Source organism: Oncorhynchus keta, chromosome 36 (genome assembly GCF_023373465.1).
Source record: "Oncorhynchus keta strain PuntledgeMale-10-30-2019 chromosome 36, Oket_V2, whole genome shotgun sequence".
NCBI lineage: Eukaryota > Metazoa > Chordata > Actinopteri > Salmoniformes > Salmonidae > Oncorhynchus > Oncorhynchus keta.
Genome location: NC_068456.1, coordinates 12,434,087 through 12,458,547, shown reverse-complemented (window position 1 = coordinate 12,458,547; position 24,461 = coordinate 12,434,087). Strand labels below are relative to the sequence as shown.

The 24,461-nt window shown below is 40.1% G+C and overlaps 1 protein-coding gene across 1 annotated transcript in view; it reads left to right on the top strand.

Moving 5' to 3' along the window:
• Positions 1-24,461, top strand: part of shtn1 (shootin 1) — a 45,767-nt gene that overhangs the window by 1,573 nt on the left and 19,733 nt on the right. The window contains exons 2-4 of the mRNA XM_035754205.2: positions 4,428-4,480; positions 6,479-6,539; positions 11,393-11,487. Coding sequence (XP_035610098.1) covers positions 4,428-4,480; positions 6,479-6,539; positions 11,393-11,487 — 209 coding nt within the window. The remainder of the gene's footprint in view (positions 1-4,427; positions 4,481-6,478; positions 6,540-11,392; positions 11,488-24,461) is intronic.

Genomic DNA, 24,461 nt, shown 5'->3' with positions numbered 1-24,461 from the left:
GACAGGTAGCACGTCCGGGGAACAGGTCAGGATTCCATAGCCGCAGGCAGAACAGTTAACTGGAGCAGCAGCACTGCCAGGTGGACTGGGGACAGCAAGGAGTCATCATGCCAGGTAGTCCTGAGGCATGGTCCTAGGGCTCAGGTCCTCCGAGAGAGCGAAAGAAAGAGAATTCGAGAGAGCATACTTAAATTCACACAGGACACCGGATAAGACAGGAGAAGTACTCCAGATATAACAAACTGACCCTAGCCCCCCGACACAAACTACTGCAGCATAAATACTGGAGACTGAGACAGGAGGGATCAGGAGACACTGTGGCCCCATCCGATGATACCCCCGGACAAGGCCAAACAGGAAGGATGTAACCCCACCCACTTTGTCAAAGCACAGCCTCCACACCACTAGAGGGATATCTTCAACCATCAACTTACCATCCTGAGACAAGGCCGAGTATAGCCCACAAAGATTTCCACCACGGCACAACCCAAGGGGGGCGCCAACCCAGACAGGAAGATCACATCAGTCACTCAACCCACTCCACCCCTCCTAGGGACGGCATGAAAGAGCACCAGTAAGCCAGTGACTCAGCCCCTGTAATAGGGCTAGAGGCAGAGAATCCCAGTGGAAAGAGGGGAACCGGCCAGGCAAAGACAGCAAGGGCTTTTCTTTGCTCCAGAGCCTTTCCGTTCACCTTCACACTCCTGGGCCAGACTACACTCAATCATATGACCCACTGAAGAGATGAGTCTTCAGTAAAGACTTAAAGGTTGAGACCTAGTTTGCGTCTCTCACATGGGTAGGCAGACCATTCCATAAAAATTGAGCTCTATAGGAGAAAGCCCTGCCTCCAGCTGTTTGCTTAGAAATTCTAGGGACAATTAGGAGGCCTGCGTCTTGTGACCATAGTATACGTGTAGATATGTACGGCAGGACCAAATCAGAGAGATACTGTAGGTAGGTGCAAGCCCATGTAATGCTTTGTAGGTTAGCAGTAAAACCTTGAAATCAGCCCTTGCCTTGACAGGAAGCCAGTGTAGGGAGGCTAGCACTGGAGTAATATGATCAAATCTTTTGGTTCTAGTCAGGATTCTAGCAGCCGTATTTAACCCCAACTGAAGTTTATTTAGTGCTTTATCTCGGTAGCCGGAAAGTAGAGCATTGCAGTAGTCTAACCTAGAAGTAACAAAAGCATGGATGAATTTTTTTGGACAGAAAGTTTCTGATTCTTGCAATGGATGATGGAAAAAAGCTGTCCTTGAAACAGTCTTGATATGTTCGTCAATAGAGAGATCAGGGTCCAGAGTAACGCCGAGGTCCTTCACAGTTTTATTTGAGACGACTGTACAACCATTAAGATTCATTGTCAGATTCAACAGAAGATCTCTTTTGTTTCTTGGGACCTAGAACAAGCATCTCTGTTTTGTCCGAGTTTAAAAGTAGAACGTTTGCAGCCATCCACTTCCTTATGTCTGAAACACAGGCTTCTAGCGAGGGCAATTTGGGGGCTTCACCATGTTTCATTGAAATGTACAGCTGTGTGTCATCCGCATAGCAGTGAAAGTTAACATTATGTTTTCGAATGACATCCCCAAGAGGTAAAATATATAGTGAAAACAATAATGATCCTAACACGGAACCTTGAGGAACACTGACATTTACAGTTGATTTGTCAGAGGACACACCATTCACAGAGACAAACTAATATCTTTCCAACAGATAAGATCTAAACCAGGCCAGAACTTGTCCGTGTAGAACAATTTTGGGTTTACAATCTCTCCAAAAGAATGTGGTGATCGATGGTATCAAAAGCAGCAATAAGGTCTAGGAACACGAGGACAGATGCAGAGCCTCGGTCTGATGCCATTAAAAGGTCATTTACCACCTTCACAAGTGCAGTCTCAGTGCTATGATGGGGTCTAAAACCAGACTGAAGAATTTCGTATACATTGTTTGTCTTCAGGAAGCGTAACAGCCTTTTCAAACATTTTGAGAGGAATGGAAGATTCAATATAGGCCGATTAGTTTTTCATATTTTCTGGGTCAAGGTTTGGCTTTTTCAAGAGAGGCTTTATTACTACCACTTTTAGTGAGTTTGGTACACATCCGGTGGATAGAGAGCCGTTTATTATGTTCAACATAGGAGGGCCAAGCACAGGAAGCAGCTCTTTCAGTAGTTTAGTTGTCATAATATATAAAGTCTGAGTCTTTGAAGGAATACGCAGATTTAAAGAGGAGTCCATCATTTGCTTTCTAACAATCATGATATTTTCCTCAAAGAAGTTCATGAATGTATTACTGCTGAAGTGAAAGCCATCCTCACTTGGGGAATGCTGCTTTTTAGTTAGCTTTGCGACAGTATCAAAAATAAATTTCGGCTTGTTCTTATTTTCCTCAATTAAGTTGGAAAAATAGGATGATCGAGCAACAGTAAGGGCTCTTCGATACAGCACGGTACTGTCTTTCCAAGCTAGTCGGAAGACTTCCAGTTTGGTGTTTCCGTTCCAATTTTCTGGAAGCTTGCTTCAAGAGCTCGGGTATTTTCTGTATACCAGGGAGCTAGTTTCTTATGAGAAATGTTTTTAGTTTATAAAAGGCAAATCTAAAATGTGCAGTTTTATCACACAATGACACAGATGTCTCAAGTTTTAAGGGAGCGTGCAATTGGCATGCTGACTAAATGTTCACCAGAGCTGTTGCCAGGGAATTGAGTGTGAATTTATCAACCATAAACCGCCTCCAACGTCATTTTAGAGAATTTGGCAGTACGACCAATCAGCCTCACAACCACAGACCACATGTAATCACGCCAGCCCAGGACCTCCACATCTTGCTTCTTCACCTGCAGGATTGTGTGATATCAGCCACCCGGATAGCTTATGAACCTTTGGGTTTGCACAACCCGAAAGATTTCTGCACAGCCTGTCAGAAACCGTCTCAGGGAAGCTCATCTGCGTGCTCGTTGTCCTCAACCGAGGTCTTGACCTGACTGCAGTTCGGCGTCGTAACCGACTTCAGTGGGAAAATGCTCACCTTCGATGGCCACTGGCATGCTGGAGAAGTGTGCTCTTCACTGACGAATCACAGTTTAAACTGTACCGGGCAGATGGCAATATGGCGTTATGTGGGTGAGCAGTTTGCTGATGTCAACGTGCCTTGTGATGTGGCTCGTGATGGTGGGGTTATGGTATGGGTAGGCGTAAGCTACGGACAACAAACACAATTGCATTTTACCGATGGCAATTTGAATGCACAGAGATACCGTGACGAGATCCTGAGGCCCATTGTCATGCCATTCAATCGCTGCCATCACCTCATGTTTCATTATGATAATGCACAGCCACTTGTCGCAAGGATCTGTACACTGGAAGCTGAAAATGTCCCAGTTCTTCCGTGGCCTGCATACTCACCAGACATGTCACCCATTGAGCATGTTTGGGATGCTATGGATCAACGTGTACGACATTGTGTTCCAATTCCCGCCAATATCCATTAACTTCGCACAGCCATTAAAGATAAGTGGGGCATCATTCCACAGGCCACAATCAACAGCCTGATCATCTCTATACGAAGGAGATGTGCCTTGCTGCATAAGGCAAATTGTGGTCACACCAGATACTGACTGGTTTTCTGATCCACGTCCCTTATTTAAAGATATCTGTGACCAACAGATGCATATCTGTATTCCCAGTCATGTGAAATCCATAGATTAGGGCCTCATTTATTTGAATTGACTGATTTTCTCATGTGAACTGTAACTCAGAAAAATCTTAGAAATTGTTGCATTTATATTTTTGTTCAGTGTAAGTCAGTTATCTTCAACTGTAGTAGTTAATGTACAGTAGTAGACTTTTATCATACCACTGTGTAGGAATCTATTATTGTTATGCCTCCTGAGAATGAAACATAATGGACCAAGGGAGAGCTTCAACATTAAATGATGATTAAAATAATGCGTGTTTGTTGATGTTTTCGATCTCCTTTCACAGTGGCTATACATTCCAACATCCAGTTCTTTGTAAAGATCCAGGCATTCATAGATGCAGCTTTATGGAGCAAACTATACATAAGCCTGACCTGACCTTGTAAAAAAGCTCGCTCATGAGGCACTGATGATCTTGGCAAACAGCTGGGTGTGGAACAACCTTTATTCCATGTCTTTCTATATTGATAAACATTGTTTTGTGTGGTTTTAATCTAAACTACCTCAAGTATATGTAGCAGAGCATTGAGATAATTGTTAAGGTTTGTGTGAGTATTAGTCATGTTTCACTTAGCATGTGAGGCAGTCATTGGGTTGGAATTAATAGATATGTTTCCACATGGTTGTTCTGTTTTAAGAAACCCAATAAGAGTTCAAGTATGTTTCCTCTTATGGGATGATGAACAGTTGAAGATGACTGACTGGAATCCTTTGATCCCTACAGCTGTCCATGAGTATGAGGGTCTTCAGAGGGAGCATGAGAGAGCCACCATGGAGGTCAGTGTTGTATAAGGCTTGTTATAACTGTTCAGTTAATGTGTATAGGTATCCATGCAACAGGTCTTGGGGAGGTGTGCGTAATTTCAACTGTGTTTGCACTTAATGATTGATAGTGATTAATGATGAAAGAAAATAAAGGTTTTCTTATTTTTTAAAATGATTGTACGTGTGAAAGAGAGACTGTGTGTGTGTGAGAGAGAGAGAGAGATCGAGAGAGAGAGATGCTTTATTGTGGTGCTATAGCAGGGCTTAGAATCATGGCAGATATGGTGCTGGAAAACCTGGAGGCAAATTCAATCAGTGCCATTTCCATACAATTCTCCAGATAGTGGTTATTTTAGCATGACAGACAAAACAAATGAACATAAACTGCCCTGTACATATTATAATACTCAGGACTCTTTAAACTAGCCAGTACTTTCACTGCAATGCTTTCAAGAGAGAAAAGAGCTCATTAATTGTATTATATCAGATTTACATGCTGTTGTGTTAAACATTCAATCTCATATCATATGTATTGTATGCATTGTGCCTCTGAGATATCAATACAGTCTGAATTTTGGAGGATTTTGCTTTCATCATTTCACTTTCAGCTATGTGGTGGTGGTTTATATAGCACTTGTTAAGGTTCACATAAGGTTCATATTGGGAAGCCTTTTTACAGAGTCCATCATCTTCATGACCTCAACTATCTAACCTCCAAACGAGCTTCAATGCCATACAACACTCCTTCCGTGGCCTCCAACTGCTCTTAAACGCTAGTAAAACCAAATGCATGCTTTTCAACCGATCGCTGCCTGCACCCGCATGCCCGACTAGCATCACCACACTGGATGGTTCCGACCTTGAATATGTGGACACCTATAAGTACCTAGGTGTCTGGCTAGACTGCAAACTCTCCTTCCAGACCCATATCAAACATCTCCAATCGAAAATCAAATCAAGAGTTGGCTTTCTATTCCGCAACAAAGCCTCCTTCACTCACGCTGCCAAGCTTACCCTAGTAAAACTGACTATCCTACCGATCCTCGACTTTGGCGATGTCATCTACAAAATTGCTTCCAACACTCTACTCAGCAAACTGGATGCAGTTTATCACAGTGCCATCCGTTTTGTCACTAAAGCACCTTATGCTACCCACCACTGCGACTTGTATGCTCTAGTCGGCTGGCCCTCGCTACATATTCGTCGCCAGACCCACTGGCTCCAGGTCATTTACAAGGCCATGCTAGGTAAAGCTCCGCCTTATCTCAGTTCACTGGTCACGATGGCAACACCCATCCGTAGCACGCGCTCCAGCAGGTGTATCTCACTGATCATCCCTAAAGCCAACACCTCATTCGGCCACCTTTCGTTCCAGTACTCTGCTGCCTGTGACTGGAACGAATTGCAAAAATCGCTGAAGTTGGAGACTTTTATCTCCCTCACCAACTTCAAACATCAGCTATCTGAGCAGCTAACCGATCGCTGCAGCTGTACATAATCTATTGGTAAATAGCCCACCCATTTTCACCTACCTCATCCCCACAGTTTTTATTTATTTACTTTTCTGCTCTTTTGCACACCAATATCTCTACCTGTACATGATCATCTGATCATTTATCACTCCAGTGTTAATCTGCAATATTGTAATTATTCGCCTACCTCCTCATGCCTTTTGCACACATTGTATATAGACTCCCCTTTTTTTCTACTGTGTTATTGACTTGTTCATTGTTTACTCCATGTGTAACTCTGTGTTGTCTGTTCACACTGCTATGCTTTATCTTGGCCGGGTCGCAGTTGCAAATGAGAACTTGTTCTCAACTAGCCTACCTGGTTAAATAAAGGTGAAATAAAATAAAAAATAAAAAAAATAAAAACTGTTCTCCCACAGAAATGTCGTTCTCAGATTGAGTTCAAGTGGAGTATGATCTTGCAAAGACTGGCTCAATGAAGGTAGGACACCAATGTAAATAAATAAAATGGATCTCTTTTGTGCTTTGGTCATATCAGTGTCAACGGATGGAGGCAGAGAGAGACGAGGCAATCAAAAGGCTTGAAGAGTTTCAAAAAGGTGAGAACATTCAAAAACAAATGTTTTAGTCAAATCCATCTTTCGTCAAAGATGATTGATCTAATATTGATCTGATATTCTTACATATAAGGTTGCTATTGTTTTCCTTGTGGTAACATATACATAATTGGAAACAAGTCAGGGATTGTACAGGAGGAACTGTAAACACCTACAGTTCTGTTATGTAATGTTTACCATAGCATTCTTTTCATGCTATCAACCACACTATCTCTGCTGCAGTGACCTTTGAACCCTGGAATCACTATGAACAATGTGTGTTTGTCATTTACCTTGGGTAAAAATCACACCCTTTAGGCGGTAACACGGCTTTGTTTACTCTTTTGCTTGCCACTTCTGTCAATGCAAATTGATTAACCTTTAATTATATCAGAGAAACGTACATGATTTTCTTTTGTAAATTCAGTATGCAAAATGACACTTAAAGCGTCTTCTCTGCTTTTTCTCCACTATTACTGTTTCCTTCCACACATAGAAATGCATTGTATTTCAAGCACATTTGTGTGTATTTTCGCAGGGAATTTTTTTCTTAAAACCAAAATGCTTCACACAAACCACTCAAGCCAGTAATTTGATCTCTGGAATTTTAGAAGGTATAAATATGTCAGAGATGGTTGAAATAGTTGTTCTTTGTAATCACGTCAGTCGAGGGATTTTCATCTGAATAAATGTGGCTTCTGCTCATACATCTAGTATTTCTCCAGCCAAAAAACACATATTTTGTTTGACTTCCAATTTAATAGAGGCTGCCTTGCTATGCCAAGCAGCTGCATATTAGGACCTATTACGTGATTTCATAGCTCTGAGAAAATTGCTCCTATTCACAAAGAAACGACGGGACGAAGAGGGAGAGAAAAAAAGCCCCCAACACACAATCACGTCTTTTCAATTGACGATGGCAAGGTTGATGACAACATGACCATTGTGTTATAATGATAAGACCACAAAGGCATCTGCCCCCTCATCAAGGCTTCAGTACGGCTGCAGATACAATTTAATTCACTGCTCTGTCTGCTCGCTGATACCATTATACCGCACGTCAGCACAGGGGTAATCACTGTCTTCCCCGACAGGAGGGAAAAAAAGGGGAGAAAAAGATGGAGCGATGATGGTGAGGCCGAAACGTACAATTAAGACTGCCAATTCTGACGTGTCAGAACCCCAGTTGCCCCGCACTTGTACACTTTCCACTTCCAGGCCTGTTTATTTACCATGCCTACCAGTAATTACAATTAACGTGTAATTTATTTCAAGGCGTCCTTTGCTGGTGTTGAGTGTGTTGGGCATTATGGAGTCTGTGAAAGAGCGGAGCCACAGAGATTCTGGGATGAAACTGTCAGCTAAGTGCTATTGAATGACTTATGTGGAGAGGGTGCAGGAGGAACTTTGATATCGCAGGCACAGACGTTCATCAGGTTTCAATTAGGTGTCATTGGGAAGGGATAGGCCTGTGTCAACGGCATTAATTCCTATTTTTCCCCTTCGACCACAATGTTTAATTAGTTAAGTGGCAGTAAGCCTGTTCTCTTTTATTGGGGTTTGTGATTACGCCTGCAAATGAAGTCAACGTTTAGAGCATTAAGTGTGTCTCTGAAAGTTATTTTTTTTTTGCAAAAGGGAGCTTTTATACTTCACAGTTTAAAAAGTCTTACATCAGGGGCTAGAACATGGTTGCAACATTTTTATATTTTATCCTACAGTCAATCTCATGCCCTTTTGAGTTTCCATCAGCAATTTCCATCAATAAACACTAACTAACCACTCTGGTGAAATGATCCATTATGGTTCTATAATCATTTGCCATGTCTGACCATGAACACACAATGACATTAATTAAATTGTAATAAAATGCACCCATTGTTGCAGGGAGATTGTTTTCTTTGACCTTCCTATAGTGGTTTTACATAGTTTCAAATGTGTTTTCATAGTTCCACTGATGTTGTGATTTTTCCGGAAAGCAGAATCAATAAGACCTCAGTGGCATTAGTAATATTAGTTAACTTATTTTTAAATTGAAAAGAGAATATATGTGGTTTATGGCAAATGTCTGACACAAAAGAAACCAAACATACATACTTACACTACCGTTCAAAAGTTTGGGGTCACTTAGAAATGTCCTTGTTTTTGAAAGAAACACAAAAAAATGTGTCCATTAAAATAATATCAAATTGATCAGAAATACAGTGTAGACACTGTTCATGTTGTAAATGACTATTGTAGCTGGAAACGGCAGATTTTTTATGGAATATCTACATAGGTGTACTGAGGCCCATTATCAGCAACCATCACTCCTGTGTTCCAATGGCACGTTGTGTTAGCTAATCCAAAAGGGTTTTGTAATTGATCATTAGAAAACCTGTTTGCAATTATGTTAGCACAGCTGAAAACTGTTGTTCTGATTAAAGAAGCAATAAAACGGGTATTCTTTAGACTAGTTGAGTATCTGGAGCATCAGCATTTGTAGGTTCAATTACAGGCTCAAAATGTCCCGAAACAAATAACTTTCTTCTGAAACTCGTCTGTCTATTCTTGATCTGAGACATGAAGTCTATTCCATGCGAGAAATTGCCAAGAAACTGCAGATGTCATACACCGCTGTGTAGTGCTCCCTTCACAGAACAATGCAAACTGTCTAACCAGAATAGAAATAGGAGTGTGAAGGCCTGGTGCACAACTGAGCAAGAGGACAAGTACATTAGAGTGTCTAGTTTGAGAAACAGACACCTCACAAGTCCTCAAATGGCAGCTTCATTAAATAGTACCCGCAAAACACTAGTCTCAACGTCAACAGTGAAGAGGCGACTCCGGGATGCTGGACTTCTAGGCAGAGTTCCTCTGTCCAGTGTCTGTGTTATTTTGCCCATCTTAATCTTTTCTTTTAATTGACCAGTCTGAGATATGTATTTTTCTTTGCAACTTCTGTCTAGAAGGCCAGCATCCCGGAGTCGCCTCTTCACTGTTGATGTTGAGACTGGTATTTTGCGGTTACTATCAGCCGTTTCCAGCAACAATAGTCATTTACAACAGTTACAACATGTTAACAATGTCTACACTGTGTTTCTGATCCATTTGATGTTATTTTAATGGACAAAAAATGCGCTTTTCTTTCAAAAACAAGGACATTTCTAAGTGAACCCAAACTTTTGAACAGTAGTGTATATTTTCAAGTGTTGTGACCTTGTTTTGACATGAGTATATTTCTTAGTAAATGTAGAAAAAGTATCAGATTCCACAGTAAGTGTGTCAACAGAAATGCTCATTTTTATCTTGCTTAGCTTGTTTTGTAAAAAGCGTATAAGAAGTGCACAATCCCCTAGTCGTCTCATCCTTGAGGTGTAAACTTATCTCTAACCTTGGGATGTAAAAGCTAATTGTAAAAGCAACTAAATATTTCCAACCAAAGACATGTAAAAAAAATCTTTATGATATTCAAGACTGAAACATAAAACAACAAAGACATGAGCTCCAATAGAGTTCCACAGTATGAGTCATAATACCCATAAAACCTAGAGGTCAATCTTGGTTCCAATCTTTTTTCCACCATTCATTTTTCCCATAGGCGTTTTTCAAACACTTAAAATAAGGGCTGTGTTTTCTGTGCCCTTACCCTGGTGTGACGTTTTGATAACCGTGTAAATTTCTCTAGGAGAAGGTGACTTTCATAAATATATTCACCTGTATTTACCTCCCAAAACTGAAATGTGAATTAGCTGCTAATGTGGCTATCATAAAGAACTACAAATACCATGATGATCTGGAAGAGACTGCCGAATCGAGGCAAAGGTAAGAATCTCTGAATTCTAATGTTAGTTAAATGTAGAAATGAATAAATTGGAAACATTTATTTAAATGGACAATTCTGTAAACTGTCATGTGTAAGTTTTAAATTGACACAATACCTGCTAGCAAAGGTGTCAGCAAGAGATGACGTGCAGAGCTTGCAGGGATTTTTAGCTTTGCATGATATCTATTTTAATGCTAATTAGCTTTTTCGAATCTGGGTGTAAATAGAACCAAATATATTGGTAATCTTGTCCCAGAGAGATTTACACGGTTATCAAAATGTCACGCCAGGGTAAGCTTGCACGAAATACAGAACTTATTTGAAGTGTTTTTAAAATCCCCTATGGGAAAAATGATTGGAACCATTTCCCTGTTTGACCGCTAGGTTTTATGGGTATTATGACACCTCCACAGTGAGGTTCTATAAGGTGAACCTTAGAATCAGACCACATGGCAAACATGTTGGGGCAGCAGGGTAGCCTAGTTGTTAGAGCGTTGGACTAGTAGCCAAAAAGTTGCAAGTTCAAATCCCCCAGCTGACAAGGTACAAATCTGTCGTTCTGCCCCTGAATAGACAGTTAACCCACTGTTCCTAGGCCGTCATTGAAAATAAGAATTTGTTCTTAACTGACTTGCCTAGTAAAACAAAATAAAAATTGCCCACAAGAAATCTAGTGTAGGCTTGAAGTTTTGGGCTCCCGAGTGGCACAGCTGTCTAAGGCACTGCATCACAGTGCTAGAGGCGTCACTACAGACCCTGGTTTGAATCCAGGCTATATCACAATCCCATAGAGTCCCATAGGGTGGTGCACAATTAGCCCGGCTGTGGTCGGGGTAGGCCGTCATTGTAAATAAGAATTGTTCTTAACTGACTTGCCTAGTTAAATAAAGATTCAATAAAATAAATAAAAATTAACTCTGCTATTGATAAAAATAGATAAATGACTTAGACCCCAATTCAATCAATCGCGGATAAAGAAAAAAAAGTACTGCACAATGTTTACGCTGGATTGGAGGTGTTCAACAGTGTTGTTTCTGTCACTCTCCTATAGTGTCCCACATGGTCATTGAAGAGGTCAACAGCATTCAGGATAACCTGGACATAGAGAGGACATGCAGACAGAGTGTGGAAGCCCTGGCCTCCAAGGTGGGTCAGCCTAACGAGCAATGAAGGACTTTGCCCATTGTATGCTCCCAATTCTTCCCTTGAAACAAATATTGCACCTACTTTCTCTGTAGACACCATCATTCTTGGTGCAAAAAACTTTACTAACATTTTCTGTACAAAAATTGGTCCTGTAATCCAGTCTACAGTTATTTTGTGAAATGCTTGCCAAATGTCTAGGTCTGATTCAGAGTGGGCAGAGTGATTTCTCAGCCCGCTGAAGCTGGACTCATCACTCTAATCATTACCCACACAATTCTTTGGACAGAAGCCCTCTGCTTCCACCTGGCAGTTCTGCCAGGGGTGGGGGAGAGCTTCTGTACAATACCTCCTCCTCCCATCAATCCAGTCCCAGCCAGTCATGGTTGGCCACATGCAGCTGTGCTTTCTACACATATGGATGTTTTTGCTATAACGTTTATCTCTTCTTTAAAAAAAATGATGTGCTGGGGAGAACTCTGATGGTGCTCTTTCAATAAGGATTATTTGATGTTATTACAGTTGCTATTGGGCATCTATATGGCCATCTATGTATTTGCATATTTTGTCATGTTTGAAATGCTATTCGATTACAGTTTTATTTTATTGCTTTGGTGCAATTTTCACAAGTACAGTATGTGGTACATTTTCACAACTCTTACTACAAACTCTACGCACATTTTCAATTGACTAAGTACAACACACAAACTCATACAGTCACTTTTTCACCAAACTTAATCAGTGTTTCATCTAGAAATAATAATGTTTCACATCGCAATGCATGTTCATATAAAGTAATTGCATTTCACAATGCAATGCCCACATTACTTTTGCTATAATGATCTTGTCTTTTGTTAAAATACATTTTACTATGACTTAATCTGACTGCTCTTAATGGATGATCACTTAAACGTTTGGTAAACCTGTAGATTTGCCATGTAAACTGGTTTGTCTACTACAGATTTTGAGAACTACATAATAAAAATGTATATCTATAAATTAGAAACATAAAAAGTATGATACACTACATTACCAAAGGTATGTGGACACCTGCTTCTGTCACTCTCCTATAGTGTCCCACATGGTCATTGAAGAGGTCAACTTCAGCGGGTAGCATTGTAATATCATGAAATTGTGGAGAAAAGGGGGGTAAAATTACACAAAAACAAATAAAATAAAGAAATACAAAAATAGTCACTGAGCTCTTCAGAAAGGTCATTCTACTGCCAATTTGTGTCTATGGAGATTACATGGCTGTGTGCTCAATTTATACACCTGTTAGCAACAAAACTTTATTTTTAAAATGTTTTATTTCACCTTTATTTAACTAGGTAGACTAGTTGAGAACAAGTTCTCATTTGCAACTGCGACCTGGCCAAGATAAAGCAAAGCAGTGCGACACAAACAACAACACAGAGTTACACATGGAATAACCAACCATACAGTCAATAACACAATAGAAAAAAAATATGTCTATATACAGTATGTGCAAATGGCGTGAGGAGGTAAGGCAATAAATAGGCCATAGTAGCAAGTAATTACAATTTTACAATAATGATGTGCAAGTAGAGTACTGGTGTGCAAAATAGCAGAAAAGTAAATAAAAACAATGTGGGGAGGAGGTAGGTAGATTGGATGGGCTATTTACAGATGGGCTATGTACAGCTGCAGCGATCGGTTAGCTGCTCAGATAGCAGATGTTTAAAGTTAGTGAGGGAAATATAAGTCTCCAGCTTCAGCGATTTTTGCAATTCCAGTCATTGGCAGCAGAGAACGGGTAGGAAAGGCGGCCAAAGGAGGATGGGAATGACCAGTGAGATATACCTGCTGGAGCGCGTGCTACAGGTGGGTGTCGTTATCGTGACCAGTGAGCTGAGATAAGGCGGAGCTTTACCTAGCAAAGACTTATAGATGACCTGGAGACAGTGGGTGGCGACGAATATGTAGCAAGGGCCAGCCAATTAGAGCATACAGGTTGCAGTGGCGGGTGGTATATGGGGCTTTGGTGACAAAACGGATGGCACTGTGATAGATTGCATCCAGTTTGCTGAGTAGAGTGTTGGAGGCTATTTTGTAAATGACATTGCCAAAGTCGAGGATCAGTAGAATAGTCAGTTTTACGAGGGTATGTTTGGCGGCGTGAGTGAAGGAGGCTATGTTGCGGAATAGAAAGCCGATTCTAGATTTAATTTTGGATTGGAGATGTTTAATCTGAGTCTGGAAGGAGAGTTTACAGTCTAGCCAGACACCTAGGTATTTGTAGTTGTCCACATATACTAAGTCAGAACCGTCCAGAGTAGTGATGCTAGTCGGGCGGGCGGGTGCGGGCAGGGAACGGTTGAAAAGCATGCATTTAGTTATACTAGCGCTTAAGAGCAGTTGAAGGCCACGGAAGGAGTGTTGTATGGCATTGAAACTCGTTTGGAGGTTTGTTAACACAGTGTCCAAAGAAGGGCCAGATGTATACAGAATGGTGTCTTCTGCGTAGAGGTGGATCAGGGAATCACCCGCAGCAAGAGCAACATCGTTGATATTTACATTTACATTTAACATTTAAGTCATTTAGCGGACGCTCTTATCCAGAGCGACTTACAAATTGGTGCATTCACCTTATGACATATATACAGAGAAAAGACTCAACCCGAGATTTGAACCCTGTGGTACCCCCATAGTGATTGCCAGAGGTCCGGACAACAGGCCTTCTGATTTGACACACTGAACTCTGTCTGAGAAGTAGTTGGTGAACCAGGCGAGACAGTCATTTGAGAAACCAAGGCTGTTGAGTCTGCCGATAAGAATACGGTGATTGACAGAGTCGAAAACCTTGGCTGCACAGTACAATCTTTTATTGATGGCGGTTATGATATAGTTTAGTACCTTGATCGTGGCTGAGGTGCACCCGTGACCAGCATGGTGACCAGATTGCACAGCGGAGACGGTACGGTGGAAATTCCAAATAGTCAGTGATCTGTTTATTAACTTGGGTTTCGAAGACTTTAGAAGGGCAGGGCAGGATGAATATAGGTCTATAACAGAGTGTCACCCCCTTTGAAGAGGGGGATGACCGCGGCAGCTTACCAATCTTTAGAGATCTCGGAGGATACGAAAGAGGGTTGAACAGAGGGGTAATTTTAGAAAGAGAGGGTCCAGATTGTCTAGCCCAGCTGATTTGTACTGGTCCATGTTTTGCAACTCTTTCAGAACATCTGCTATCTGGATTTGGGTGAAGGAGAAGCTGGGGATCCTTGGGCAAGTAGTTGCGGGGGTGTGGCGCTGTTGGCCGGGGTAGCCAGGAGGAAAGCATGGCCAGCCGTAGAGAAATGCTTATTGAAATGCTCGATTATCGTGGATTTATCGGTGGTGACAGTGTTACCTAGCCTCAGTGCAGTGGGCAGCTAGGAGGAGGTGCTCTTGTTATCCATGGACTTTACAGTGTCCCAAAACTTTATGGAGTTAGAGCTACAGGATGCAAATTTCTGTTTGAAAAAGCTTACCTTTGCTTTCCTGACTGACTGCGTGCATTGGTTCCTGACTTCCCTGAACAGTTGCATATCGCGGGGACTATTCGATGCTATTGCAGTCCTTTCACAGGATGTTTTTGCGCTGGTCGAGTGCAGTCCGGTCTGGAGGGAACCAAGGGCTATATCTGTTCTTAGTTCTACATTATTTTTTTTAAATTAGAAGCTCGAACTGTTTGGGCATAGACCTGGAAAGTATGACAGAACTTTGCAAGCTATCTCTGCAGTAGATTGCAACTCCTCCCCCTTTGGCAGTTCTATCTTGACGGAAAATGTTGTAGTTGGGGATGGAAATCTCAGAATTTTTGGTGTCCTTCCTAAGCCAGGATTCAGACATCAGGGTTGGCGGAGTGTGCTAAAGCAGTGAGTAAAACATACTTAGGGAGGATGCTTCTGATGTTAACATGCATGAAACCAAAGCTTTTCGTTTGCAGAAGTCAACAAATGAGAGTGCCTGGGGACATGCAGGGCCTGGGTTAACCTCCACATCACCCGAGGAACAGAGGAGGAGTAGGATGAGGGTACGGCTAAAGCCTATCAAAACTGGTCGTCTAGTGCGTTGGGGACAGAGAATAAACGGAGCAGATTTCTGGGCATGGTAGAATAGATGCAGGGCATAATGTACAAGGTATGGTGCTGTGTGGGTACAGTGGAGGTAAACCCAGGCATTTTGTGATGGTAAGAGAGGTTGCATCTCTTGACGTACTAGTTCTGCTGGGTGAGATCACCGCATGTCTGGGAGATGGGACAAAGGAGGTATCTGAGGCATATTGAGTGGGACAAGGGGGACTAGTACATACTGTACATACTTTTGTACGGTACATACTTTTGTACTGTACATTCGGTAAGTATTCAGACCCATTTACTTTTTCCGCATTTTGTTAAATTACAGCCTTATTCTAAAATGGATTTAATTGGCTGCAATTTCTGAGGCTGGTAACTAATGAACTTATCCTCTGCAGCAGAGGTAAGTCTGAGTTTACCTTTCCTGTGGCTGTCCTCATGAGAGCCAGTTTCATCATAGTGCTTGATGGTTTTTGAGACTGCACTTGAAGAAACTTTCAAAGTTCTTGACATTTTCCAGATTGACTGACCTTCATGTCTTAAAATAATGGTGCTCTTATTTGAGCTGTTCTTGCCATAATATGGACTTGTTTTTTTACCAAATAGGGCTATCTTCTGTATATCACCCCTACCTTGTCACACACAACACAACTGATTTTCTCAAACGCATTAAGAAGGAAAATAATTCCACACCAGTTAATTGAAGTGCATTCCAGGTGAGTACCTCATGAAGCTTGGTAGAGAGATTGCAAAGAGTGTGCAAAGCTCTCAAGGCAAAGGGTGGAATCTCAAATATAAAATATAAAACAATTTTTTGGTTACTACATGATTCCATATGTGTTATTTAAAAGTTTTGATGTAGAAAATAGTAAAAATAAAGAAAAACCTTTGAATGAGTAGGTGTGTCCAAACTTTTGACTAGTTCTGTAAATATTCACACAATACAGGTTAGAATCACCTTCGGCAGTGATTACAGCTGTGAGTCTTTCTGGGTAATTTTCCTAAGAGGCTTGCACACCTGGATTGTACAATATTTTCCCATTATTCTTTTCAAAATTCTTCAGGCTCAGTCAAATTGGTTGTTGCTCATTGCTAGACAAGTGTTTTCAAGTCTTGTCATAGATTTTCAATCTGATTTGTGTCAAAACTGTAACTCGGCTACTCAGGAACATTCACTGTCCTCTTGGTAAGCAACTCCAGTGTAGATTTGGCCTTGTGTTTTAGGTTATTGTCCTGCTGAAAGGACATCTCTCAGTGTCTGATAGAAAGCAGAATGAACCAGGTTTTCCTCAAGGATTTTGCCTGTGCTTAGCTCCATTCTATGTATTTATTTTTATCCTGAAAAACTGCCCAGTCCTTAATGATTACAAGCATACCCATAACATGATACATTCATAACTATGCTTGAAAATATGGAGAGGGGTACTAAATTTACATTTTAGTCATTTAGCAGTGCAATTATTTCAATCCAGACCCATGTCAGGCTTGGATTTGCAATGGCAGAAGGTTTTTCCCCAGGTGCATGAACAATGAGGATATTTACTGTGATTTCAATTAGAACCTATGGCCAAATGCTCAAGGCATGCTTGATGCAAAATAGTGCCTGCTAAACATTGTTAAACATGATCACACCTTTGATCACACATGGGATGGAAATTATGGTAACTTGATTTTCAGTCAATTTTAATAGGTAGTGCAAATGTATTGCCTAATGTGAAAAAAAAGTGTAATATACTGTAATTTACAGTACTCGTAATTTACATTCAAATGGCAATTTTGAAAAATGTATCTTAAATATTTTGCTATTGTTTTTTTCTGGTTGTTAAAATAACTAAATTGAGAAGATATCAATATGTTGTGTTTTGGTGATAAAACTTATATTTTGGATCAATGATTGTGTAGTGAAAGATGAATGAATTCACAATGAAATATTACAATTTAAGACTTGGTGCATTGCAAGTGTTACCAGTTTGGAGTTTTGTACTAAAAGTTTTGAAAATAGTAAAGAATGTAGAACACATGGTACAAATGAATTGTTGTTGACAACAACCACTTGGAAATATTGTACTGTTGTTCAGGGAAAAAGGTGTAAATGTCAAATGATGGGGCTTCCCTTTTTCTTTTATTTGCGCATTACTTTCGTGAAGTAACTAGAGCACATTGTAAAACTTTTCCCTCTAAATGTACAGCATTATACTGATAGTATAGTTGCCAGCTAAATACTGTAATTTTTCTTCACACAGGGATGCTGTAACATGTTTTACAGTAAGAAACACAGTGCTGTATTATACAATAGAGCATTATACTGTAAATGAATGAGCCTACTGTAATCATTACACCAACACAGCTGTATTATATAATTACAGTCATTTGCTGGCAACTCCTCTGCCAGTATAATGCAGTAAATTTACAGTACAGCATGTTACCGTAATCCGTTTTACGGTACAAATACTCTTAATGTAATATTTTTTCAGTAATTGTAATGAATGGATTAATGAATAAATTAATCTAATTGAAGAGGTTTGTATTGTACTGTAATTGAATGGGATTGGTGCAAGCATATTACAGCATATCAAATATATACACTACTGGTCAAAAGTTTTAGAACACCTACTCATTCAAGGATTTTTCTTTATTTTTACTATTTTTTACATTGTGAAATAGTAGTGAAGACATCAAAACTATGAAATACAGTGCCTTGCAAAAGTATTCATCCCCTTTGATGTTTTTCCTATTTTGTTGCATTTCAACCTGTAATTTAAATGGATTTTTATTTGGATTTCATGTAATGGACATACACAAAATAGTCCAAATTGGTGAAGTGAAATGAAAAACAATAACTTCTTTCAACAAACAAAAAAATATATATTTACGGAAAAGTGATGCATGCATATGTATTCACCCCCTTTACTTTGAAGCCCCTAAATAAGATCTGGTTCAACCAATTACCTTCAGAAGTCACGTAATTAGTTAGATTGCACACAGGTGGTCTTTATTTAAGTGTCACATGATCTGTCACATGATCTTAATATATATACACATGTTCTGAAAGGCCTCAGAGTCTGCAACACCACTAAGCAAGTGGCACAATGAAGAACACGGTGCTCTCCAAACAGGTCAGGGACAAAGTTATGGAGAAGTACAAATCAGGGTTGGGTTACAAAAACTTTGAACATCCCACAAAGCACCATTAAATCCATTATTAAAAAATGGAAAGAATATAGCACCACAACAAACCTACCAAGAGACGGCCGCCCACCAAAACTCACGGACCAGGCAAGGAGGGCATTAATCAGAGAGGCAACAAAGAGACCAAAGATAACCCTGAAGGAGCTGCAAAGCTTCACAGCGGAGATTGGAGTATCGGTCCATTGGAACACATTAAGCCATACACTCCACAGAACTGGGCTTTACGGAAGTGTGGCCAGAAAAATACATGCTTAAAGAAAAAAATGAAGCAAACACGTTTGGTGTTCTCGAAAAGGCATGTAGGAGACTCCCCAAACATATGGAAGAAGGTACTCTGGTCAGATGCGACTAAAATTGAGCTTTTTTACCATCAAGGAAAAGCTATGTCTGGCGCAAACCCAACATCTCTCATCACTCCGAGACACCATCCCCACAGTGAAGCATGGTGGTGGCAGCATCATGCTGTGGGGATGTTTGAAGGAATGATGGATGGCGCAAAATACAGAGAAATTCTTGAGGGAAACCTGTTTCAGTCTTCCAGAGATTTGAAACTGGGATGGGGGTTCACCTTCCAGCAGGACAAAAACCCTAAGCATACTGCTAAAGCAACACTCAAGTGGTTTAAGGGGAAACATTTAAATGTCTTGGAATGGCCTAGTCAAAGCCCCGACCTCAATCCAATTGAGAATCTGTGGTATGACTTAAAGATTGCTCTACACCAGCGGAACCCATTCAACATGAAGGAGCTGGAGCAGTTTTGCCTTGAAGAATGGGCAGTGGCTAGATATATCCCAGTGGCTAGATGTGCCAAGCTTATACCCCAAGAGACTTGCAGCTGTAATTGCTGCAAAAGGTGGCTATACAAAGTATTGAGTTTGTGGGGGTGAATGGTTATGCACGCTTAAGTTTTCAGTTTTTTTTTGTCTTATTTCTTCTTTGTTTCACAATAAAAAATATTTTGCATCTTCAAAATGGTAGGCGTGTTGTGTAAATCAAATGATACAAACCCCCCAAAAATCTATTTTAATTCCAGGTTGTAAGGCAAAAAAATTTGGAAAAATGCCAAGGGGGGTGAATAATTTCGCAAGCCACTGTAAAACATATGAAATCATGTAGTAACCAAAAAATTGTTAAACAAATCAAAATATATTTTGTATTTGAGATTATTCAAATAGCCACACTTTGCCTTGATGACAGCTTTGCATACTCTTGGCATTCTCTCAACCAGCTTCAAGAGTTAGTCACCCGGAATGCATTTCAATTAACAGGTGTGCCTTCTTAAAAGTTAATTTGTGGAATTTCTTTCCTTAATGCATTTGAGCCAATCAGTTGTGTTGTGACAAGGTAGGGGTGGTATTCAGAAGATAGCCCTATTTTGTAAAATACAGAGTCCATATTATGGCAAGAACAGCTCAAATAAGCAAAGAGAAATGGCAGTCCAGGCTATCTGCTGCCCCATGAGCCAATCAATTGTGTTGTGACAAGGTAGGGGCGGTATACAGAAGATAGCCCTATTTTGTAAAAAATAGGGCTAAACAAAGAGAAATGACAGTCCATCATTACTTTAAGACATGAAGGTCAGTCAATACGTAACATTTCAAGAACTTTGAATGTTTGTTCAAGTGCATTCTCAAAAACCATCAACGCTATGATAAAACTGCCTCTCATGAGGACCACCACAGGAATGGAAGACCCAGAGTTACCTCTGCTGCAGAGGATACATTCATTAGAGTTACCAGCCTCAGAAATTGCAGACCAAATAAATGCTTCACAGAGTTCAAGTTACAAACACATCTCAACATCAACTGTTCAGAGGAGAGGAATTTCTGCAAAGAAACCACTAATAAAGGACACCAATAAGAAGAAGAGACTTGCTTGGGCCAAGAAACACGAGCAATGGACATTAGACTGGTGGAAATTTTTCCTTTGTTCTGGAGTCCAAATCGGAGATTTTTGGTTCCAACCGCTGTGTCTTTGTGAGATGCGGTGTGGGTGAATGGATGATCTCCTCATGTGTATTTCCCACTGTAAGGCATGGAGGAGGAGGTGTTATGGTGTGGGGGTGCTTTGCTGGTGACACTGTCTTTGATTTCTTTAGAATTCAAGGCACACTTAATAAGCATGGCTACCACAGAATTCTGCAGCGATACGCCATCCCATCTGGTTTTGGCTTAGTGGGACTATCATTTGTTTTTCATCAGGATAATGACCCAACACACCACCTAGCTGTGTAAGGACTAGAAGGAGAGTATTGGAGTGCCACACCAGATGACCTGGCCTCCACAATTCTCTGAACTGAACCAAATTGAGATGTTTGGGATGAATCGTACAGCAGAGTGAAGGAAAAGCAGCCAACAAGTGCTCAGCATATGTGGGAACTCCTTCAAGACTGTTGGAAAAGCATTCCAAGTGAAGCTGGTTGAGAGTGCCAAGAGTGTGCAAACATCAAGGCAACGGGTGGCTATTTGAAGAATCTCAAATATAAAATCTATTTTGATTTGTTTATCCATTTTTAAAGTTTTGACCGGTAGTGTATAAATATTTGGACTTTTATATCACTTGCACTTCTCAAAGGCTTCCAAATGTGTAGTGGCTTCAGTGAAATACAGACTAAGGATATAGCAAACCATTAAAGGTTTGAGGCTTGCTGCAACTCCAATATGTCCCCTATACACATTTAATTGTCGTGGCACTATTACCACATATCAGTTAAATTGGTACAGCATTGTCACTCACGGGTGCAACAAATGTATCCTCTTTCAAGGCACTCTACAAAATATGCTAATGAACCAGAAACAACAATACCATTCACCCACTAGTGCTAAAATGTTTTTGGGCACTCCACAAATACAGTAGGTACAGTATTCTGTGGGGTGGAATTACAGTACCATTTTAAATACAGTACTTCTTTAGAGTAATGTATTTTTAAACCAAAGTTTAATTTATCATTTACCAGTTATACCTAAAATCACCAAGAATACATTGCAATTTACGGCTATTTACTGTAAATAATTAATATGGTACATTGCTGTTTTATTGTATAATTCTGCAAAAACAACAAGATATTTTTTACAGTGTACCTATTAGCTGCTAAAAATATTCCACTTCACTGCCGCTTCAAGAAGATATTTACTAAAGTAGTCTGAGCTTCATGCGTCTCACCCAACAGCATGAGGTTGGTGCCTGAAACGGAACATTTTAATCTACAGTAAGCATAAGTTATTATTGTAAAGAAATACAGTATGTTATAGTAATTTTTACAGGAGGCTTCCAACTAGAGTTTAGAACAGTATTTTTCAGCATTTTGCCCATAATGCAGTGCCATCTACATAATGTATTATGTGAAAGGCATTGAAGGTATTTTACTGTTCATTCTACAGTATTTTACGGTTTACAGAAAAGTCCTACAGTCCAGTGCTTCTCAAACCTCTCCTCAGGGACCCCCAGATGTTTCACAATGTTTTTGTAGCCCTGAACTAGCTCACCTGATTCACTAATCAAGGGCTTGATGACTAAATTAGGTGTGGTAGCTCTGGAATAGATCTCCTAAGGCACCTCCTACCTTCTATGGTTTTGTGATGTGTGTACACCACTTTAGTCTAATGACCAGATCAGAATGAAGTTGTAGACTTGACTTAGACCAGGGGCCTTTAAAAATATGTGCCCAGGGACCCCTTCCCAGGAAAACCTGTGACCCAGGGACCCCCATCATATGTTAGCGAAAAATATGTATTTTCACATGTTGTCTTATCATCAGGTGAATTAAGAAATAATCAACATTTATAAATTAATAGATTTGGTTGATTGTTTTTCATTATTTTGACCTCCCAACATGACGTGGAAAAAACATTGATTCAACTGTGATTAATATGCTTGATCCCAATCCCATTTTGCAGGCACCTGATCATGAACTTGTTTTCCTACTGACTCATCACTTAGACACTAATATGATGCATCACAGGTGTTTCCCAATAAGTAAACAATGGAATCAGGCCATTGCCTTAATATCAGTCAAGGTGGCTGTGTCATTGGAAGAGGAAGTGTACACTAACTTTAGCCTATTAACTAGAAAGGTAACTTCAAACACATTTTTGCTACTACAACATTCCATATGTGTTATTTCGTAGTTTTGATGTCTTCATTATTTTCTCTTCACTATTATTCTACAATGTAGAAAATAGGTTTAAAAAATAAAGAAAAAAACGTTGAATGAGTAGGTGTTCTAAACATTTTGGCCGGTAGTGTATTTTGGTAGGTTTCAAGTAAAAAGACAGCTTTATTGACCCTCGTGAACATTTGTTTAATTTTCTTGAGCCCAATGCTGCTTATTTTCCCTGCCAACAGCACACAAGGAAAGCCAGAGAGAGAAAAAAGTTCAAGAAAAAACACAAGCGCTCCAACATTTTGAATTAAAAAGCAATAATAGCGTGAGCCTGCTATTTGTCGCCAGTCAAATCAGATGTTTTGTGTTGATGTTTGCTCAAGGAAGATGAGGGGGCTGTGACTTTGTAATCGTGACCTCTGAAGCGCCGCTGATAGCCTTCCTGCGAGCCTGCCTGAGTATGTAATTTCATACATTCGCTCTCATCAATAGTAGATTATTATCAAAGACTATGATTCTGTGTTATGTATTGTTGATTGCATTTTTAAAATATGCACTTTAAAGGGCATCATCAGAAGATGGAATTGCTGCATTGACTAGGATGTCATTAATGCATGCCTCTTTCATAGCTCTGCTTCCTTTTTCTCCTCACACTTTCCGTCCGAAATCACATCAACAAATGTGCGTCATTTTCATCCATCGTCTTGCCTTAGGCTTCATTATTCTTTACTTAGTGTAGTATGCCTAAATTGGCACAAGGGACGTATTGATGATAGAACCAAAAAATGTGAACGTTTCATACTGCCAGTTCAATATGGATGGCTTAGGCTGAACTGATCAAATTTGGAGTTTGTAAAGAAAAGGGATACAAAGTCCAGCATGCCATAGGAATGAGGGATGTACTGTAAATAGATGTGTTTCATAAAATACTGTGATTGTGTCTAAAAGCAGACATACATTGTCATCAGGCCTTTCCCCTGGCTCTTTGTATTGAGATGGCTGATTATTGCTTGTGCATCCTTCCCCGATGCCACTTACAGGCACAGTGTGATTGACGGGGAATGAGGAAATCGGACCAACATTTTATCTGACATATCTTGCGCCACATTTCCTATTATCTGTGCATGACACTTTACTATAATACAACTATAATAGTTTGACTGTAATTGCAGCAGGTTGATGTTTATTGGGATAAGTCTTGTCCTGGAGGCAGAAGCTATATTGTAGAAATGAATGGAAACAAATAGCTTTTTTGTTCTTAAAGGGGTTATCTGCAGCTTGAACAATAACGAACTCCACCAGTAATTTGGTAAACAGATGAGGGATGTGGCTGGAGAAATGTAACTAAACTCATGGACAGAGCTATGGATACAGGGATTGACCATCCATGGTATCAAAATTATAGTTTGAACCATGTTTTGAGGCTGTACACAGTTTTTTTTACATTTACATTGTTTACCAACAAATTAGTAAAAATAGCTTATATTTGGGTTTCTAATGAGGTACATCTAAGCTCAATGTGTGTGTGTGTGTGTATGTATATATATATAAAGAAATTCTCTCTACTATTATTCTGACATTTCAAATTCTTAAAATAAAGTTGT